The sequence below is a fragment of the Apostichopus japonicus genome, chromosome 20 (assembly GCF_037975245.1).
Source record: "Apostichopus japonicus isolate 1M-3 chromosome 20, ASM3797524v1, whole genome shotgun sequence".
NCBI lineage: Eukaryota > Metazoa > Echinodermata > Holothuroidea > Aspidochirotida > Stichopodidae > Apostichopus > Apostichopus japonicus.
Genome location: NC_092580.1, coordinates 12,704,776 through 12,723,149, shown reverse-complemented (window position 1 = coordinate 12,723,149; position 18,374 = coordinate 12,704,776). Strand labels below are relative to the sequence as shown.

The window sequence follows — 18,374 nt, the reverse complement described above, 5'->3', positions numbered from 1 at the left end:
CTTTCCTGTAACACCACAATCAGAGCAAAAATGCAATGCTATGTAAAAAAAAAACTAAGCAGTTCCTACGTACAAAAAAAAGAAGGATTAACATTCATTCTTGATTTATTACACAGCTTGAATATTATCAGAAAACCACACATTACAATAAAATTTCCCCCTGGGAGGTTCCGATTTTAATGACACTTGGAAGACCTTACGGAAAAGTTAGAAGAATCGCTCGTTTATTCCAGCGGATGTCATCTCCTTGAACAACGTAACCCCAAATTTGATAAGGGAGGTGAGAAAATAATTTGAAAGAAAAATTTTAATGTCTTTAAATTAAATCGTGAATGCTGAGATAAAGAACTCTGCAACAACATTTTAGGGGGGAAAACTGTTTTTATGGTTCAATGTGTTTTAAGGCATTGTATTTAGAAAATGTTTGTGGTTTTCTTCTCCCTCAATATGATCAAGTTTCTACTCCAGATAAAGAAGAGGTACCAAGATACATCTGGTATTGAAGTGGCCTGATTTATTTTGGGGGAGGGGGGGGCAGGACATGGTAGGATTTGATAGCCACTACAGCCTCTTAACAACAAGAACACAGTTTGTTTACAACATACACTGTGTACAAGGTCAACCAAGACTATTTGTTTGAAGCATGGGAGTAAGTTTCTCATGTTAAATTTTTGTGTAAAAGTAAGTGGGCTTGACGTTATAATAAGTTTGGATACTTTTTAACACAGTGATATATGACTAGGTCTTAGCATAGTCTTAAGAAAGTCGGGTTTGGTCGTGTTGAAATTTGTATTGGTTTGAAATGATAACAAAATTAATCACCATCTCCAGAGAATGCAACTGTTTTAATTTTCTACTCACCACATGACACATATATGATCCCCCTTTTTTCACTTTATCATTCCCTAATTCTGGTCCTTTCTGAAAAGAATGAAGAAAGAAAAAAAACAAGAATAAAATAAGAAAAAAGATACAACAAGTGGCCAAGAAAACCCAAACATGAAAACTGACTTTGCGTATATTAATTATAAAAGAAATAGATCTGTGCTGTGTTGGTAGCCTGCAAGACCAGGCTGTAGACTACCTGAAATATGGCCAAGCCATTTTCATTGGTGTGTTCACTCACATTCCAGTCAATTCATTAAAGCTGAACATGTTAGCCATGCGATATTTTTTGGAGTACTTTTTACGACATGATCGGAGACCTAACGCAATATACTATAGTGGTTTGTTTCCTGTAAAGGTTAACTCAAACACAGACGGCATGCTTTATGCTGTCTTATTACAGCGTGGAGCAGCATTTTGTTTATTTATTTTTACTAAGCTTAGGGTTCTATTTATTATCGTTTAGTATTGGGTGTTTATTACTATCTGTTTTACGCTTTTACAATAATTGTCGTACTGTACTATAGTTTCTCATACTAATATATATTTAAACATTGACTATGATTTAATCTTTGTGTATTCTTTTTTTAAAACTATTTTACTATTTACATACTTCTGAATTTGTTTTGGACTATATGCGTTTAGGGCTTTTCTAATTATCGTTTAGTACAGGGTTTTTTATATTGTTGCTTTTGGCTTTTACATTTTATGCCTTATTGGTTCTATATATTTAATATTTAGGTTTTTGTTACTATTTTTTTTTTTTTTTTTATATTTGTAATAATAATAATGAGTCATATTTGTTGGCTTGTTGAACAAGTTTTTGAATGTTGTTCTTCCGTAAGATGTAGCAATTGTTAAAACGAAGAAAAGAATGACTGTAACTGAAACCAAACGTCAATCGATTGAATTACAATTATCTTAAATGGTGTTGTGTTGATGTCGAGGGATTCAACAACAACGTTTATGCAGCACTTGATGACAGTATCAACAAGATTCAGTGTTTTCAGCAGAATTGCAGATTTGTGATTTATGTAGACAGCGAAGGTCACGAATAACATGAAATGGACATAAGGGAGGGGGGGGGGCAAATCTCACAGGAGTTTTCATTCTAGTCGTCCCACGGACGACAACCAGGGCCTACCTTTCGTTTGTCCGAACAGCAAATTCGGTTGTCCAAAAGAAAATGTAGCGAGCCGACATAAGCTTGAACAATATTTACACTGAAGGAGAGATGTGCAGATTTTGGTGTATAAAACACCAGCTTTGGCCATTTCAAAACTCCACTTCAGTTGACTCATAAGCCTACAACTAGTTTTGTTTTATTTCAGTAACAAAGAGGGATATCAATTTTATCACTCTACCTATCTGGGGTTTATTATAGTTACAATGCAATCTGAAATTAATGTAAGCAACCAGTTGACCGCCCGACGATCACCAAAGCCAATGTAAGTTCTCTGATATTGGTCTCGGACGATCAGACAACTGTCGAAAATTTGCCCGGCATCGAAGAGCAACGCAAACAATTACTAAACGTAGATGGAAAAGTATTGATGTGGATGGGTGAAATACATTTTAATGTTATTGGAATGACATGCACTGTCATAACTCACCAGTCTACCCACTTCCACTACTCACCAGGCAAAACACTGGCATGTATCAGAATTCCCCTGTTTTTACCCTCTCTACTGTAACAAACTACCATTCTTTAAAGATATAGAAATTTCGGGTGACTTACTGGATTTTTAGCTGGTTCTGGACTGTGTCGTGTGGTAAACCAGTCTTGTACCCATTCCCAGGCATTGCCAACAGTGTTGTAAAGACCAAACTTATTCGGAGGAAAGGCAGTGACCTTCAGAGAGAGAGAGAGAGAATGAATATATTAAAGACACTCTCGAAATTATTTCAATTATTAAAAAGGGGTAGGCAGAGCAGAGGGAAGAGGTAAGGATGGGGTGGGGGGGGAGAGTGGAGTGAAGGGATATGACATCTACACACAAAAAAATACGATCGTGGCGCATTTTAGCATAGACAAGTATTCAGACGATATAATGTGTTTAAAGTTTCCTGCAAATTTTTGGCAACCAGCGAGGTTTTCAGAACCATACTAATGTGGCCCCTGGAGCGAGCCCTTTACTATCACAGCAATGTTTTATCTCACACAATGAATTCCAATGAATGACCAAAAAGGGGAGAATAATAAAACATATTGGGGAGTTTTGTATACAGGACCTGGTTGTGATTGGGATATTTCAACATAACAGGGAAACAATGTGTATAGTTCCCATATAATATAATACTCCTGTTATTTTAGTCATAGGAGTAACCACATTCTTTGAGATACAGAATTTCACTGCGCCTCACATGATCATCATAGTGCACGCCCTCGTTGTACACAATCAGTGCCAAATAATCCAATGGGTACACAAGGCAACTGCCCTGGGTACCCCAAAGTCAAGATTACTTTCGTGCCCGCCCCCCCCCCTTGTACACAATCAATGCTAGATTATCCAATGGGTACACAAGGTTACTGCCCTAGCGACCCCAAGGTCAATGTGCTTACTGTGAAAACTTCCGGGCAAGACGTGCCATCCTTCCATTTTCAGAGGTTACGTGTACCTGCAAATTTAAACTTTAGGGAAGGAAGGGGGCAAGCATAACAGTGCCTCAAGTTCCTAGCAAATGTTTATCATGTGGTATTGTACGCAAATGGCCCACTTGGATAGCTTACCAGTCTCTGAAATATAACCATCATTCATTTTGAATTTCTAAATTAGAATCATCGGCACTAATCGTTAATATTTACTTCACAGGATATAGCTCCCTAACGGATTGCTCTTATAGCAGAAGTAGCATTTCAGCATTTTTTAAAAGTTACAAAGATCCCCTTTATAGTGAATACAATGATGAAATCATCTCTACTGACAAATAACTGCTTGTTTTGACCATTTTCAGTGCAAAGTGATATGAAAGTTATGTCAAGCGTCAACAAGCTTTTGTAGTACAAATTCAAATGAAACGAAACGTGGAAAGTTGAGGATGAAGTTAATGAACAATAAATGAGGCCCAAAGGTTGGCCTGTCTAATACATTTTTTCTTTTAAAAAAAAATATGCCTTTGTAATGAATTTCAGCTAATTATTCGAAACCAAGTTTAAAAGAGTCCAAAGGAACTGAAAAGAAGCAAATAAATTGAATTTCACTCACAGGGCAGCTGCCCACATATCCATCTTCTTCAGAGTTTTCTGTAGGGAATTTGCCTTGCCAAACATTCATCAAATGTTCTCCCTTCGGTTCAAGCTTATTCCCCCATGGAAACCGCCTTTAAAGCAAGACCAAAAAAAAGAAGAAAATTGATAATTTTTGAAATGCAAATTGAGCCACCCTTTCAACAACAACTCCCTCCCACCCACCCCCCCCCACTTCACCTCACTTGGATGAGGTGAGGAGGATGCCATAGGAAAATTCCAGGTTGTAAGAGATAATTTAATTCATTGAAAACTTGAAATTACAGTGTGAACCCCGGATCACCATATATGAAAGGTACTGTGTGTTATGGCTGGCACCCTTGCAAAGTAATGGCTATACGGTCCACCACATACTAAGGTGCTGGGTGGGTATTATAAGTGTGCATGTTATGTTATTTTAATTGTCTATATTGTCAAGCGAAGCTTATTTGCATATTGAAGATATTTTGACGGCTGCGTATATCAATGTTATTTCTGTTATTTGTATGTTAATTAGTTTTAGTAGTGCTCAGCTGTAATTGTTGTTAGTATTGGATGGCATTTGAGTGCTGGGTCTTAAGTGAGACACCTCGGAAATGGATATATGCAAGCGTGCAACACACAGTGTATGTTCCTTTTACTATATATACAAGAAATTCCCTAAAAGAAGCCCAGAACCCTTTTAAACTGCATAACAATGCACTTTACAGTATTTTACAATAATTTCAGCAAGTTTAGTATCATATATGCTTAACTTTCATCACGCAGTGTGTGTTCCTTTTACTATATATACAAGAAATTCCCTAAAAGAAGCCCAAAACCCTTTTAAACTGTATAACAATGCACGTTACAGTTTAGTATCATATTTTGCTTAACTTTCTGGAAACTCGTAATCTAATGCAAACAGCTGCTGTGACATACTGCCTTTGGTTAAGAGATAATATTATTACTACTTTCACGCACCAGTGTCCTTGGAGTTCTTACTCGATACCATCAAATATTTCTACCACGTGGGGCTGACGCTTTGTTGGGAGGTGATAAAAGTCAATTGAAAAGCACTGACCTGTTAATTGTGCAGATGTAAATAAATTGTTTTACATAATGATCTTAATAACCTCACCGACCAAAATCGTAATTGGCACTGAGTAAGATCAAAGAGATAGCAAGCAATAAAATAGAGCTATTTTTTACAAACTACAGTTTGACTAATTTAACTGCTTTTGTTGTTTTTTCCCCCCCCTTTTTTCCCCCCTCTCTCTTTTTCTGAGGATATGGAATTATGAAAACCTGTGTAGTTTAGCTAAGAACCTTATAGTTAATATTGGACAAGAGAATGTGGAACAGTTTTGTCATGCTATTTGATAACAGCTTTTTCACATTATTTTATAAATTAAAAGACAACCTGTTTTATGGCGAGAATTACCATCTAACTACTGTGTACTTCTCACAAGATATATAACAACCTCTTCCCGGAATAGAAAACAAATTGTTCCAGACTTCATAGCGTGATCAAATATCTATATTAGCATATTATATTACATAAACTTTCGTCAATGATTCATTGGTTATACCTTGAGAATATTAGTGAAGTCGGGGGGGGGGCAGTGTAATTATCTGATGTTACCACAGGTGGTGGAACCTTGCAAACATTTTTTTTGTTATGAAATTTGAAAGATATACAATATGAAAGTCACCATTCCTGGCTAATTGAAAGGAATAAGACCTTTCTTAGCATGCCTGGTTTAATCTGTAGAGTTTGGTCCTCACTAACCAATCACATAATAGGCTTAACATCTTAGACAAACCATGAATTTTAGTTTGGTTCTTGGAACAAGCTAAAGAACTCCTTTCTACCATCATGGGTTGGTCTAAGCTTTCATCGGTAGTAAACCTTCGGTTAGGTATGCTCGGGTTAGTCACAGTTATTTTGTGTGTATTTGTTTTGTTTTTAATTGCATTTAATTGGCGGTTGACATAGGAATCATAAGACGTCGTCTCCCGTGATTTTTGTTGTCCTTTGTCCTCGGTGACCTCCCGAGGAGTTCTTTAGGTATCTCCTCTTTGCTTACCGGTTCTCGAGTCCTCCCCTGGCCGCGTATTCCCACTCGGCTTCCGTCGGCAACCTCTTCCCGGCCCATTCGCAGAACGCGACGGCGTCATTCCAAGAAACATGGACGACAGGGTGATCCATTCTGAAGAAAAAGAAAAATATTAAATGTAAACTTAAATCATTCACAAAATGCCAAACCTGTGGTGCTACAAACATGAATCGATGTGCAACTCACAATGTCACGATTGGCCACGATACTGATTTTTCTTTTATTCTTACTTTTTTTTAAAGTTCGATATAATTTTTCGTCCGAGAAAAGACAACCCAAAGTTCTCAATGTAGTCAGAGAAACTGCTAGAAATTCTAACACATTGAAAGTGGCGCTGAAGCAATGACAGTTCGGAGGAATAATTAATTACTCCACGCTGACTTTATTCTACTGGAGTGTAATCTGCACCGGTCTCCTTTCAGTAATTTCAGAGGGTACAGGAATGGAGGAAAGGGGAACAAGTGGGATAAGGGGTACAAGGGGATGGGTGAAGCAAGAAACAAGAGACAAAGTTCTCGTCCAAATTACTCTTGCCAACTCTTTCCAAACCTCCTCCCAACATCAAAGATCTCTAATGCCTATGATGGTACAAAATTGTTTCATACTGCCACTAGGCTTTTTTATTATTCAGGATATAAAAACTGTTCTATTGATCTTATCTGTTTCTGGTTCTAGTTACAAATTTGTCACAACTTCTTGGTATGTGTATTCTTCTGAATGTAAAGCCTCATTCAATTTATCAGAACCTGTGTTGTTTTAGTAAAATTTTGATGGGACTTTAATTCGAATTCTGATATTTTATAAAAAATGTATTTATTACGAAATTAGCAATTCCAAAGGAATTTCCAAAGTTGTTCAGCCCTTTAGCACTGACTATATTGATCTTTCATACTGGATAACGCTCCTTTTTACAAATCTTTCAACCATCAGATACCATAGCGACCACACTCTTCTCGCTTACAAATCCACAAATAAAAAACCCAGATAAACAAAACCAGAGGGTGGTTTATATCTAAAAGCAGCTAAGATAAACCTTTTGCTTACTGACAAGTACAGCTAAGATTTATCAACAGGGCTCCAAATTGATACCAACAAGACAAAGTCCTCCCTTAATTTTGCATGAAAATTTGTGTGCGCAGGCATATCAAAGTGGGGTGGGGTGTGGTAGGGCAGGGGGGGGGTCATTGAAAGATCTAACATAAGCAATTTTAAATTTGCAGTATTTAGCTACAGTTATTAGAATCAAACTGTTTCACTCCTTCTACTGCACAATGTTGGTGATCAGAATCAACTTTTACGATGTAATGATGATATAAACCAACACTTGATCAACTGTGATTTACTTTTCAGAAATATTTCACTTTCGATAAGACCTATAAGGAAATAAACCCTGCACACTGAATTTGCAGTGGGCCCATCCAAACCTTAACAGTGCAGTACATTTTAACATACAGCGCACTCAGAAATTGTAATATTAGTTAAAATCTTCCCATAAATTTTTCAGATATTTCTTCCGTCTACTAGTCAGCAGGGTTTCAGAAAACGTTACTCTTTGGAACTGTTTATCTCTGCGTATGTATGCTTCTGTACCACGACTCCATAAGTGTAGATCAAGATCCTGTTCCTACTCGTAAATGCCTCGTAAATGGATACAGTAGGCATTCAATTTATTCAATATATATATATATATATATATATATAGATATATATATATATATATATATAGATATATATATATATATATATACGTCTAGCCTTCTCTTGCTGCACTGGTAACGACCAGCAGCCACCATACCAGGTCCTTCCAATGCCAAATCAGCTCAGATAAATAAAGGCCTGCATAAATTCTCTCCACTGAACAAACACAATTCAATGAGCTTAACCAAAGGCCACTCACTGCTGCTGGATAACCAGACAAGAAAAAAACAAGGATACCCTTTAAGAAAGGAGCAAAGTGTAAACAGATACAAACAGAGGACTTAGAGAAGTATAGGTACATGCGCATTTAATGACATATTATAGACCTAGTGGCGATGGCAAAACGAGGGCACCTTTATAGTACTTACCCATCAACAACATCAACAGATTTATGAGGACTCATCATAAATACAGGACCCACTACCTCAATGGGAAAATGGAATGCACATATTAGGAATCTTTAGGGGCATGAGTATATAGTTCAATTTACTGTTAAAAAGGGTAGTATGTATGTATTTACCTGCATTTTTTACCACGATTGAACTGGATTTGTTATATAAAGTACCATTTACTTTCTCAGAAATGGTAACAAATTGAAACAAACATGGTCCATCAAAGATATTTGAGACAAAGCAAGATACCAAAAAAAAAAAAAAGAGGCCATCCGAAATATTGTGTGATTACTCTTGACGAAACTGAAAAAGGGTTAAAAAGAAAAAAAATTTTTGTCTGCATTGTTGGTTGACATACCTTTGGTCTACCCTCACAGACTAACAAATCTTCACTGTTTAAAAGCAAAGCACTTACACATTCTTGTATTTCTGCTGACGGTCACCGAGTATAAGGACATTCTCCTTTTGTAATTCTCAATCTCTTCACAAAGCCCTTTCAAAGTACATTTCAAGGACTTTTCTAGGATTCACACTGTACTGTTTAAGGGACTTAAGTCCCTATTTAACATTTGTACCATGGAAGAATTTGTATTTTATATTCCTTCCAGGAACATACCGAGAGAATGTAAAGGCTGAACAAAAATTGAAGCATTTTCTTGATTAAACTTTTAACATTCAAGACCTGTTAGATGTACTGTAATTCATTCCCAAGTCCTTCCAAGGTATTTGTGAAACAAGACAAAAAAAAACATGTATGTATGTTTACCTGTCTGGTCTGACAGAAGAGTCTGGTCCCTCTGGGTGTAGCCAGTCCGCACCTTTCACCGGCAGCCACCAAGGAGCTTGCTGAACCTACAGAGAGACAAAATAATATTGTTAAATTTGTTAAAATTGTTTTAATTTTAATTAATTTTAATTTTTTATATTTTAATTTTAATTAATTTTAATTTAAAAACAATTAAAATTGTTAAAAAAAAAATAATAATTATTATGATGATACTTGAGAAACATAAAAAGTACTGAATGATCACACTTGACTAAAACAAAAAAATCAGAAAATGAATAAAATAAAAGCTTTTCAAAAATTTCCAACGATATGCAAGCAAAGTAAATTCCAAACAGACCAAGTTTACCCGATAACTTGGTAATAAAACCAGCTCTCCTTTTTTTTTTATTGTTTTGTAACAATTACATCATATTGATCTGTCCACACATAGAGTAGCCGACAGAAAAGAAGTTTGTAAGAGAAAGATGTAGCACTTTACCAAAACCTTAACGAGAAATAGAAAATGGGAAAGGTGCTGCCTACTTGTCCAAATCTTCTTAAATTTTTTTTAAGAAAGACAAAACTGTTATCAGATGGCTTCAGAAGATCCTGACAGGATTGAAACATTAGGCCATCTAACTTTTAAGCAATTGTTAAGAATTTGTTAGACGGACTAGAACGTCAGGCTGTTACATTTTGACTGTTACCTGAACAATATTGTGAATTTACTTCTTCAGATGCGATCAGTAAGCAAATCATCTTTTACACTTTTAAGCTTGCGTTACTTTCGACCCTGTGACACACCATGCCCTGCTGTATGACCCAGTAATACACCACGACCTATGACCCTGGGTATTAGAAACATTTTTAATATACTCAACCAATTCTTTGTTTTGATGGGGTGTGACCGTTCAGAAATTTTGGAGGAACAACCACAGCATGTACGTAGGCACATATTTATAATCAGCTGATCTGTCTATGTGAATACAAGTCAAAGGTTACATGAATACCAAACTTGAGGGCAATGTTCATAGAGAAATGTTGACAGGTTTATGCCAGCAGCGTCATATACTAGTCATGATCGCAATTGTGTTTCGCGACATGTATTAAGGCTACAAGCGTATGTCAATTAGTTAATAAAAGTTAAAAGGTTCTTCCAAGCTTTAAGTAGTTCTTTATCAGTTTTATACTCTAAAGTTTTATTATACGCACAACTACGTTTTCAAACTATATGCACTATTAAAAAATTAATAAACAGAAAATGGATGATCTCACGGCTAAAATGAATGGTTGATGCCACTGTGATGGTCCACAGCTATCCATTTATGGATTTATTGCAGAAACACCATGATATTTACGATGCCAAGAACCAAATCTGTCCTGTTTGACAATTGGTCAGTTAAATATGTTTATTGGTTTGAAGTACCTCGACTGATACACAACTTTAACGATCCTTTGTAAATAGACAATTCCATAACTTGGGTGTTTTAGTGCCTTTACTTTACATGGTAAACTCCTGTGGTGAGCCTTAGTTGAACAGGTTGCACTATCAAGCGAGTTTCAACTTTTGTCACCAGTCATGTGTTTACATAGATGGAAAAGGTGCATATATACGTAGATCGGAAACAGGTAAGAGAGGAACCGAGTGTTAATCTCTACGTATAGATTAGAGCTTGAAGTTCTTGACTTATGCTTTCCCTGGTCCCCACAGGGTTCACAACTGGGTTCACAATGGGGATTTAGAGAATGTATAGTAGAATGAAATGTGTAACGACTTTATCAACGAATAATATACACTCATACTGTCCGTTAATGTGCTTCGAAGCTTAACATGAATGAATATACAGAATATAGCGATCTTCGTTTCAAATTGGGCGGCCATAGGTTCACTTAAAATTATTCAAGAATGTGATTCATAAAGACAAATCCTTTGTCTTAGTTTGATTGAAGCTGGCTACCACATCCCTAAATATAATTTGCAAAGACACAATAAAACTCTAGTGTGGAATCATGAGCAAAAAAACCCATTTTTTCAAACAGTCAATTTCAGTTTGGTTGAAGCTAGCTACCACATCCTCAAAAGCAATTTGCAAGATATAATAAAAGTCTACCGTGGGGTCATTAAAAACAAAGTCGTTTATTTCTACAGTAAATTTATTCCGTGAGAATCTGACGTGACCCTTCCTGGAATCAATGTGCAGACCGTTTTTATGTGCACAGACCCACAAAAAAATGAGGAAGTTATAACAGAAACTCAAACAAACAGTAACTTTTGTAGCGAAAAGCTTCAGAAGTTGACTACTGTACCATATGGACGGTTTCAGATATTATACACTACAACCTAGTCCAAAGTACAACAGGAAAACGTCTTATATTAGCTGGTATTTGACTTGGCCAGATCTTTTTGGTAATATTTTTAACGCGTATTTCAAAACAGTAATTTAATACAGGTACTGAATTAACATACGGATCGGGGAACAACGTGTAGTGAACACCTTGGTAAAAGAAAAAGAGTAAATACAAATATGTTTTATTCTAATGATTAATTAAACAGGATCACATGTAGTAACTGTGAGACACACCATTTAAGCCCTTCACAACTTCCAACGGTGATAAAAAGTGTCATAAATCTTTTTATTTTGTAATTTTATTCTCTGTTTTCATTTCTCGATATTATTATTTAAAAGGAACAGGTTTTGAAAATTGAAATCTCAAAATCTCTAAGAAACGTTTCATAGTTAATCCCACGTTCAGAGAAGTGTGAAGCTGGTCACATATCTGCATGAGTATAGGCAATCTGACTCAACTCATACCTCGTGACCTAGATTTTAATAGTTGTCAAGACTACTCCCCACCCCCCTTCCCCCCTCTCAGTGAACAATTGCTGAACGTACAGTGAGATTGTTTTCTTGGATGTCTGCTTAAGGGTTTAAACGAACAATGCTCATTTAAGGTCACATGCAAAATCCTTTCCCTGTGATTGGTTGGACTTGTTTTAAACTGGACAGTTGTAGTCATGAACTGCAAACCACTGACTTCCTGTTGGGGAAATGGCTACATGCATCCGATTCGTAATCGGTCTGACCGTTACTTAGTATACCAAAATAGAACACCAATGTCTTTGTCTGAAATTTGTCATTCACACAAACTCTGCAGATAGGGCAAAAATTTGGGCAATAAAAAGTGACCTTGTAAATTTTCTACTTTCGCTAGACAATTTGATCTATCAATATTAATTCCAGACATTCAGGAGAGTTATAAAAGGAGAAAAAACAAAACCTGTCTGGAATGAAAATTGGCCTTTAAAGACGGTTATAATATGAAAATGTTTTTGGAATTTGGAGCACGGGTGACCATTTTTGTTCCCGAAAGGGAAAACTATGGAGACACTCTTAACGACATTTCAAAATTCGTGAGGGGGACCACGGACTGCAAAGTCGGCAATGACTATAACACTGATCGCAAAGGCGGTAATTACTATTGCAGTTAGATTCCTCCTCATGGTAGCATGCAGAAACCTTGTACTCAAAGCCGAAGCCAAAGTGAATTAATCGCGTCACACATCCGGAGTCTATGCATACTAAGTTCTTCAATACCGCCCTCATTCCCTTGCGGGAAACATTTCATACTTCAGTTTTGATTCTTTACTTTTTAGCCGCAATCATATATGTATATTCAATATTTCATTCAGTTTCATATAATATACCGTACCCCCATTTCGTTTTGACACGGTGCCTTACAGAATGGTTAAAAAGAATTTCCAGGTTCCTTGATCTAGATTTACACCTATGCTTTATACAAACTTTTACCGAGAGGTCAGGAACAAGATGTTTAGTATTTGACATTGACAAATTTTTCAGTAATACAGACACAGCTGCTGTCATCATCAGGAATGCAAATATTTTTGTCATGAAAGTGACTCTTGATCAAAAAGGTCATTTTTCTTTTAATTTGTAAAATTGAAATAAACCTAGACAAGACATGAGTGAAGTTTAACTCAAGTCTAGCCCTTTTTGGATCATATAAAGTACCATGTGATAGAAGAATTCTGATACAAGTACATACAAGCTATTAAAAGTAATCTGAATTTAACATATGTGGAAGGTGGTTAAAAGAAAGACAACCATCTTCTACAAAGTTTCTGATGTTGAACTTACAGCCTGTGTTATATCTTTCTTAATTTCTTCACTGATTCTCCCTTCAAGAACGAAAGAGTCACCAAATGTCTCCGCCTACCAAAAAAAGAGGGTATAATAAATGGTTAAGGTTACAATTGTTACGTGATCACGGGAGAAGATTGAAGAACAAATCCCCAGAACTCACTGGTTTGGGTAAATTCACACCTGTCTCTGAACGCACTTTCCCATCTATCTCGCCTATTAACTGGTAATACATTTTAGCACTGCGCTCCCCAGTGATTTATGTTGACCCAGAGGAGGGTCAATGGGGATGAAGTGTGTTAAAATATTACCAGTTATAAGGCTAGGTAGATCTGGGAAAGTGCAAAAGTGGCGCTGAGGCAGGTAAGCTAGGAGCACAGTCAGCCTTAACATCCTACATGCATATATTTGACATCCACAACAACAGAATTGTTATGAAAACAAGCCCATGCATGAACCACATCCCCACACCAAAATGGACTGGTCTATGGAATTGCCACTTTAAACATTTGTATATTGAATAAGAACTCTATTATGAAACACTTGTGACACTGCATGAAGCTATTGATAACAACACCGGGGACCCGGGCATGGGGACGCTGGAGGTTGGATGGTTGCCGGTGCAGGGGAAGGGAAGGATAAAAATGCACTCTATGTCCCTTACTGAAAGGGCAATTTAATGGGTACATGCCCTCCTCACCTTGCTGCTTCAACCAGTTGACGTGTCTCTTAGGAGAACAGAATGTGGAGTAACTTCTCATTCGAAATACTTGAAATCAAACTAAAGAAATTAAAATGAAGATTTTTTCATCAATTATGCTTGCATGTACCTACCTCAGTAGTGTAACTGGTGGCCTTCACAAACAGTTCAAATTCACTGTTGCTGACTTCGTACACGTCGATGTAAAATGGATCCAAGGTGATACTTCTGGCCGGTGCTTCACCATCGGCCATTATACCAGGATCATCGGTTCCCATGGTGAAGGTACCGCCCTCGAGATGGACCATCTGTTGGAGGGAGATTTACGTGCACAATGTTAACTCTCTTACACATTATATAAGTACAGTATATAAGGTCTGCTCATGGCAGGAATTTGCCCCTGGTGACTACATCTGCTCCATCTCCATGACTGACAGAGGAAAGAGGAATTAGTGGGCGTGGCCCAGGGAGCGAGGGCGCAGTGCTAAAACGTTTCCAAATGTGTAGATAGGAAAATGCACTTGTGTGGAGTGGGAGACAGGTAAGAGAGGAGTGAAGTAAATCCCAACATTTGACAATTTAGTTAAGCTAATGAGGAAAGCTTGTAAAAGTACAAAAATGTCAAAGAGCCAAAAAGGAATGAATACAAGGAATCCTGTCTTTTTTATTAATTATAAAAAAAAGAAAAAACCCAAAGTAAACCAAAATCAAAGAAGACTGAGAATTGAGAGTCAATTCCTTTTCACTGCACCGTTATTAACCTGCAGGGTTTGAACCTGATTTCACCTTCCGTATATGAGGGGATGACTCTTCACTACGCAGTCCACATTTACACTACCACCATTTCATCTCCTTTTCGTTTTGTCTGAGTGCATACACTAAATGGGTTAATGTCACAGCACAATTTCACTGTGGGAAGTTGTGGGTGGTAGTGGAGGGGGGTGGGTTGTAGTGGAGGGAGGGGTTTGGTCGGGGTCGGGTTTGTGAGGGTAAGTGGGATATTGAAGTTGAGATACATTTTATTAATTTTATTAAATATTTATTAAATAAATAAGTTTTGTTTCTACTTTGTGTTCTTTCTCTGTAATTCCTCTGTTCAAAGGTTTTTCTGTACATTTTTGAATCTTTCCCCAGTTTTTGGGGAGTAAACTCTTCAAGAAGCCCCTCAGAGTTTTTTAATTTTACTTCCCACTACTCCATTACTGTTCATATTACAGTTCATTTGTTATTTTTGTGCACTTGCACTATTTAATGTCGTAGACAAACAAATAAACGAAACAACACAAACTTTCAGCTGACAGCAAAAACCCAAACTACCGGGGATTCATAAACTTGCATTCAACAATCATGTCAATATTTCAAATTTCATGAAACTCAAATTTCGGTGTCCAAATTCACCTTTCCATTATTTAAGATTCATCTTGATAATTTGCGATGGAAATTACAAATGACTTTGTATTTATGCAGGTTGATACCACTTACACTGTCAAACACAGACAAATATTTACACCAGGTCAAAAACATCATGTTTTTGTTCCAAACTTTAACTTTGTTAAAAACTTATTCTGTTTTAGAATCAAAACAAATTTCTGAGAGAATTTACAGTTATTTCTCTATACTGTTCCGGCAGGTGGTTGATTTTTAGTTTCATCTTGGTATCAAACTATATCATAAATGAAGCCAGCTCAGCTAAAGGTTATACACTTTGCACTTGGTGGTAGTCAATATATATAATGGCCGGTCCATAGAAATTGTATTCAAATTAAGTTTGTGTCTGAAGAACTTCTTCAAAAAAATTGACAAATTTTAAAATATAAACAACTTTAATCTTTTAAGTTGGAACCCTCCCATGAATGTTCAACTATTTATAAACACTAAAATGCATCTGATAAGAGCTAACACATCTACATACAGTACAAACAATGTAGGGGGGGTGTGAATTGGGTTTTGTTACATTCATATATCACAAAAATGATTTTGTTCAAGGTCCTATCTATATATATATGACCCTGTATGGGTTCTTTTTCACAATCAGCTGCCATACATAAATTTATCAGCTAGCTTAGGTAACTGCATCGTGAACCCTTACTACTTTAGGTGATTCTCAAAATACCTGTCTGAAAAACTTCTTCAATTTTTTTGAATGATGTCATGAACAGATGAGGTCGGAGGTCAATTCTCCCAAGAACTACTTTTTTTATGCAGATAAAGTGGTGCACTGGGAATGGAGGGAGGCTACTGTACTCTATAAAGCTGAAGGAGTCAGTCATGGGGTATAAATATAGTAAATGAACCCCCTGGAGTCTGTACTGAACCCTCAAACAGAAGCTTCCACACTGTCAACATTGACAACCAGGTCCCAACATTTGTTTTTGACAAATTTGTATATTTATCTCCCAATAAGAGTAGGGCTCTGAAATTCACAATCTCAGCTTGATCAAACTAAACTACCGTACAGTAGATAAGCTGCATAGTTGAGACTTAATTAATTGTTGATAAATGTGAGGAGGGAGTGTGGTGGAGAGGGTTTTAATGGGGGGGGGGACTGGATCAACTACTGTACATAGTTTGGTCTAGCCATATACTGTCATTTTTTATTTTATTTTCCTTCAATAGGAATTAAACTTGGTGCAAAAAATAGCTGCTCAAAGAAACCTGGTTAAAAATAAAATGAGCCATTGTCCAATCAGGGGGGACATACCAACTTCTCAGCCAAACAGATTGTAAACGAAACAAAAAAACGGCCGAAAAAGGATCAGTGTTGTACGTCCTGAATCCAGCCAGACAACCAATTGAATGAATATTCAATCCTGTTCATGTTCTTCAAACAAGATGTTAAAATAACAAGACCAGTTACCCTCTAATTATGGACTCATAAAAGATGTTCTCACTTCGACATTTATTGCAAGTTAACCCTATCATGTGCATTCAGAGAAGATTTATCATTGGTATGCATGATAACGCTGCATACAGTAGGCTAGAAATTAAACTTAAAAACCCCACAAAAGGAATAAGGGTTCTGAGGTTTTAACCAGTTTGGATAATTACTAGCTATATACAGCAGTGGACAATCAACCAGGCTGCTTTAATGACGAAGATATTAGGAATCACTGCGACTGAATTTAATCAAGAAAATATCAAGAGATTACAAATTTATGCATGAATTTAGTGTTATACAACTCTTCTCATGGCTCGCAGATAATTTGAAGGAGACCCTGGTACACCTTGGTTTACAAGTTTCGTACAAGTACACATTTCTCTCTAGGGGGGGGGGAGGGGGGTAATAGAAAGCTGAGACAGATATTGCTCATGGACTACTATAGTTTTTCATATCATGTTCTAAAGTGTTTTGATAGGAGTGGTCTGGGCTAAGTGTTGAGGGAAAGGTTGGGGTGAGAGAGAAGCTTTGTCACGCTCCCCAAAGCAAAGAGGTACAACTCCAGGCATTAAAGGTGTTTGCAGAAACTGAAATCAATACAACCCTCGTCAGTAAAGGTTGTGACATAAAACAGGTGCAATAATTGTACCCATTATCTACTTTTACTTCCTCCCCCCCCCCCAGTCCTTCTCCAGTTGCAACTCAAAATAAACATGCTGAAATCAGAACAAAAGTAGATATTATGTATGACCTTTTATGGAAAATCAAAAATATATATTACTGTAAGGTAACAATTAGTTTTATGGGTACTAGAGCTCTATTTTATACTGTACAGCATGGTATCCACAGCACAGGACCTGATGTAAAAGCATTAACTTATTTTACAAAACAAAGTGTTTGACTTGTGAAATCACAATGGGATTATTACCATGTTGACCTTTGACCCCCATAAATTAACTTAAAGCATTCTACTAACTGTACTAACTGTACCTACTCTGGTTGTAACCGGGTGGAGATGTGTGTGGTTTGATACCACCCAATCATTCCGGTATGCACGGTTTACCATTTTGGTTAGACCTTCTAGGGGAAGAGGTCTTTTCTAACAATAGATGTCATATGATCAATCAAAATTTACTCACACAGTGGATGATAAAAATCTATCATAAAAAAAATATAAAAAGAAGAAGAAGAAGTTTACTCACTAATACAAATGTGAAGTGCTCATAAAACATGCTTCATACAGAAGAGTCAATATGAACAGGTAAACTGTATAATGTATGGCTTCATAGTTGAACATGCAAGGTTTCCTACAATGTGTTGGGTACACAACAGGTAGCTATAAAGTACTGTAGTTTAGAATGCCTGTATGTGCATCATAAATTATTATCCAGTGAAAAGGGTCTGAATCAATAGACCGATATGTATAGCAAGCAGTGCACCGATCGAGGCTCAAATTTTGACATGTTTTTTGTAGCTACTGTATGTATTACTCGAGAGAAATGGGTTGAGAAAATTCAGTGTGTTCATTCCAAGTTTCTGCAAGTTAATTTTGGTTGAAACTTGAAAGAAG

At 36.7% G+C, this 18,374-nt stretch overlaps 1 protein-coding gene across 3 annotated transcripts in view; it reads right to left on the bottom strand.

Moving 5' to 3' along the window:
* LOC139961115 (formylglycine-generating enzyme-like) overlaps window positions 1-18,374 on the bottom strand; it is a 36,886-nt gene that overhangs the window by 7,239 nt on the left and 11,273 nt on the right. For all 3 annotated transcript variants that reach the window (XM_071960018.1, XM_071960016.1, XM_071960017.1), the window contains exons 2-8: window positions 14,061-14,234; window positions 13,224-13,298; window positions 9,067-9,152; window positions 6,181-6,303; window positions 4,092-4,206; window positions 2,624-2,737; window positions 862-921 (exon numbers count right to left, since the gene is read on the bottom strand). In XM_071960018.1, the coding sequence (XP_071816119.1) occupies window positions 862-921; window positions 2,624-2,737; window positions 4,092-4,206; window positions 6,181-6,303; window positions 9,067-9,152; window positions 13,224-13,298; window positions 14,061-14,234 (747 nt within the window). The remainder of the gene's footprint in view (window positions 1-861; window positions 922-2,623; window positions 2,738-4,091; window positions 4,207-6,180; window positions 6,304-9,066; window positions 9,153-13,223; window positions 13,299-14,060; window positions 14,235-18,374) is intronic.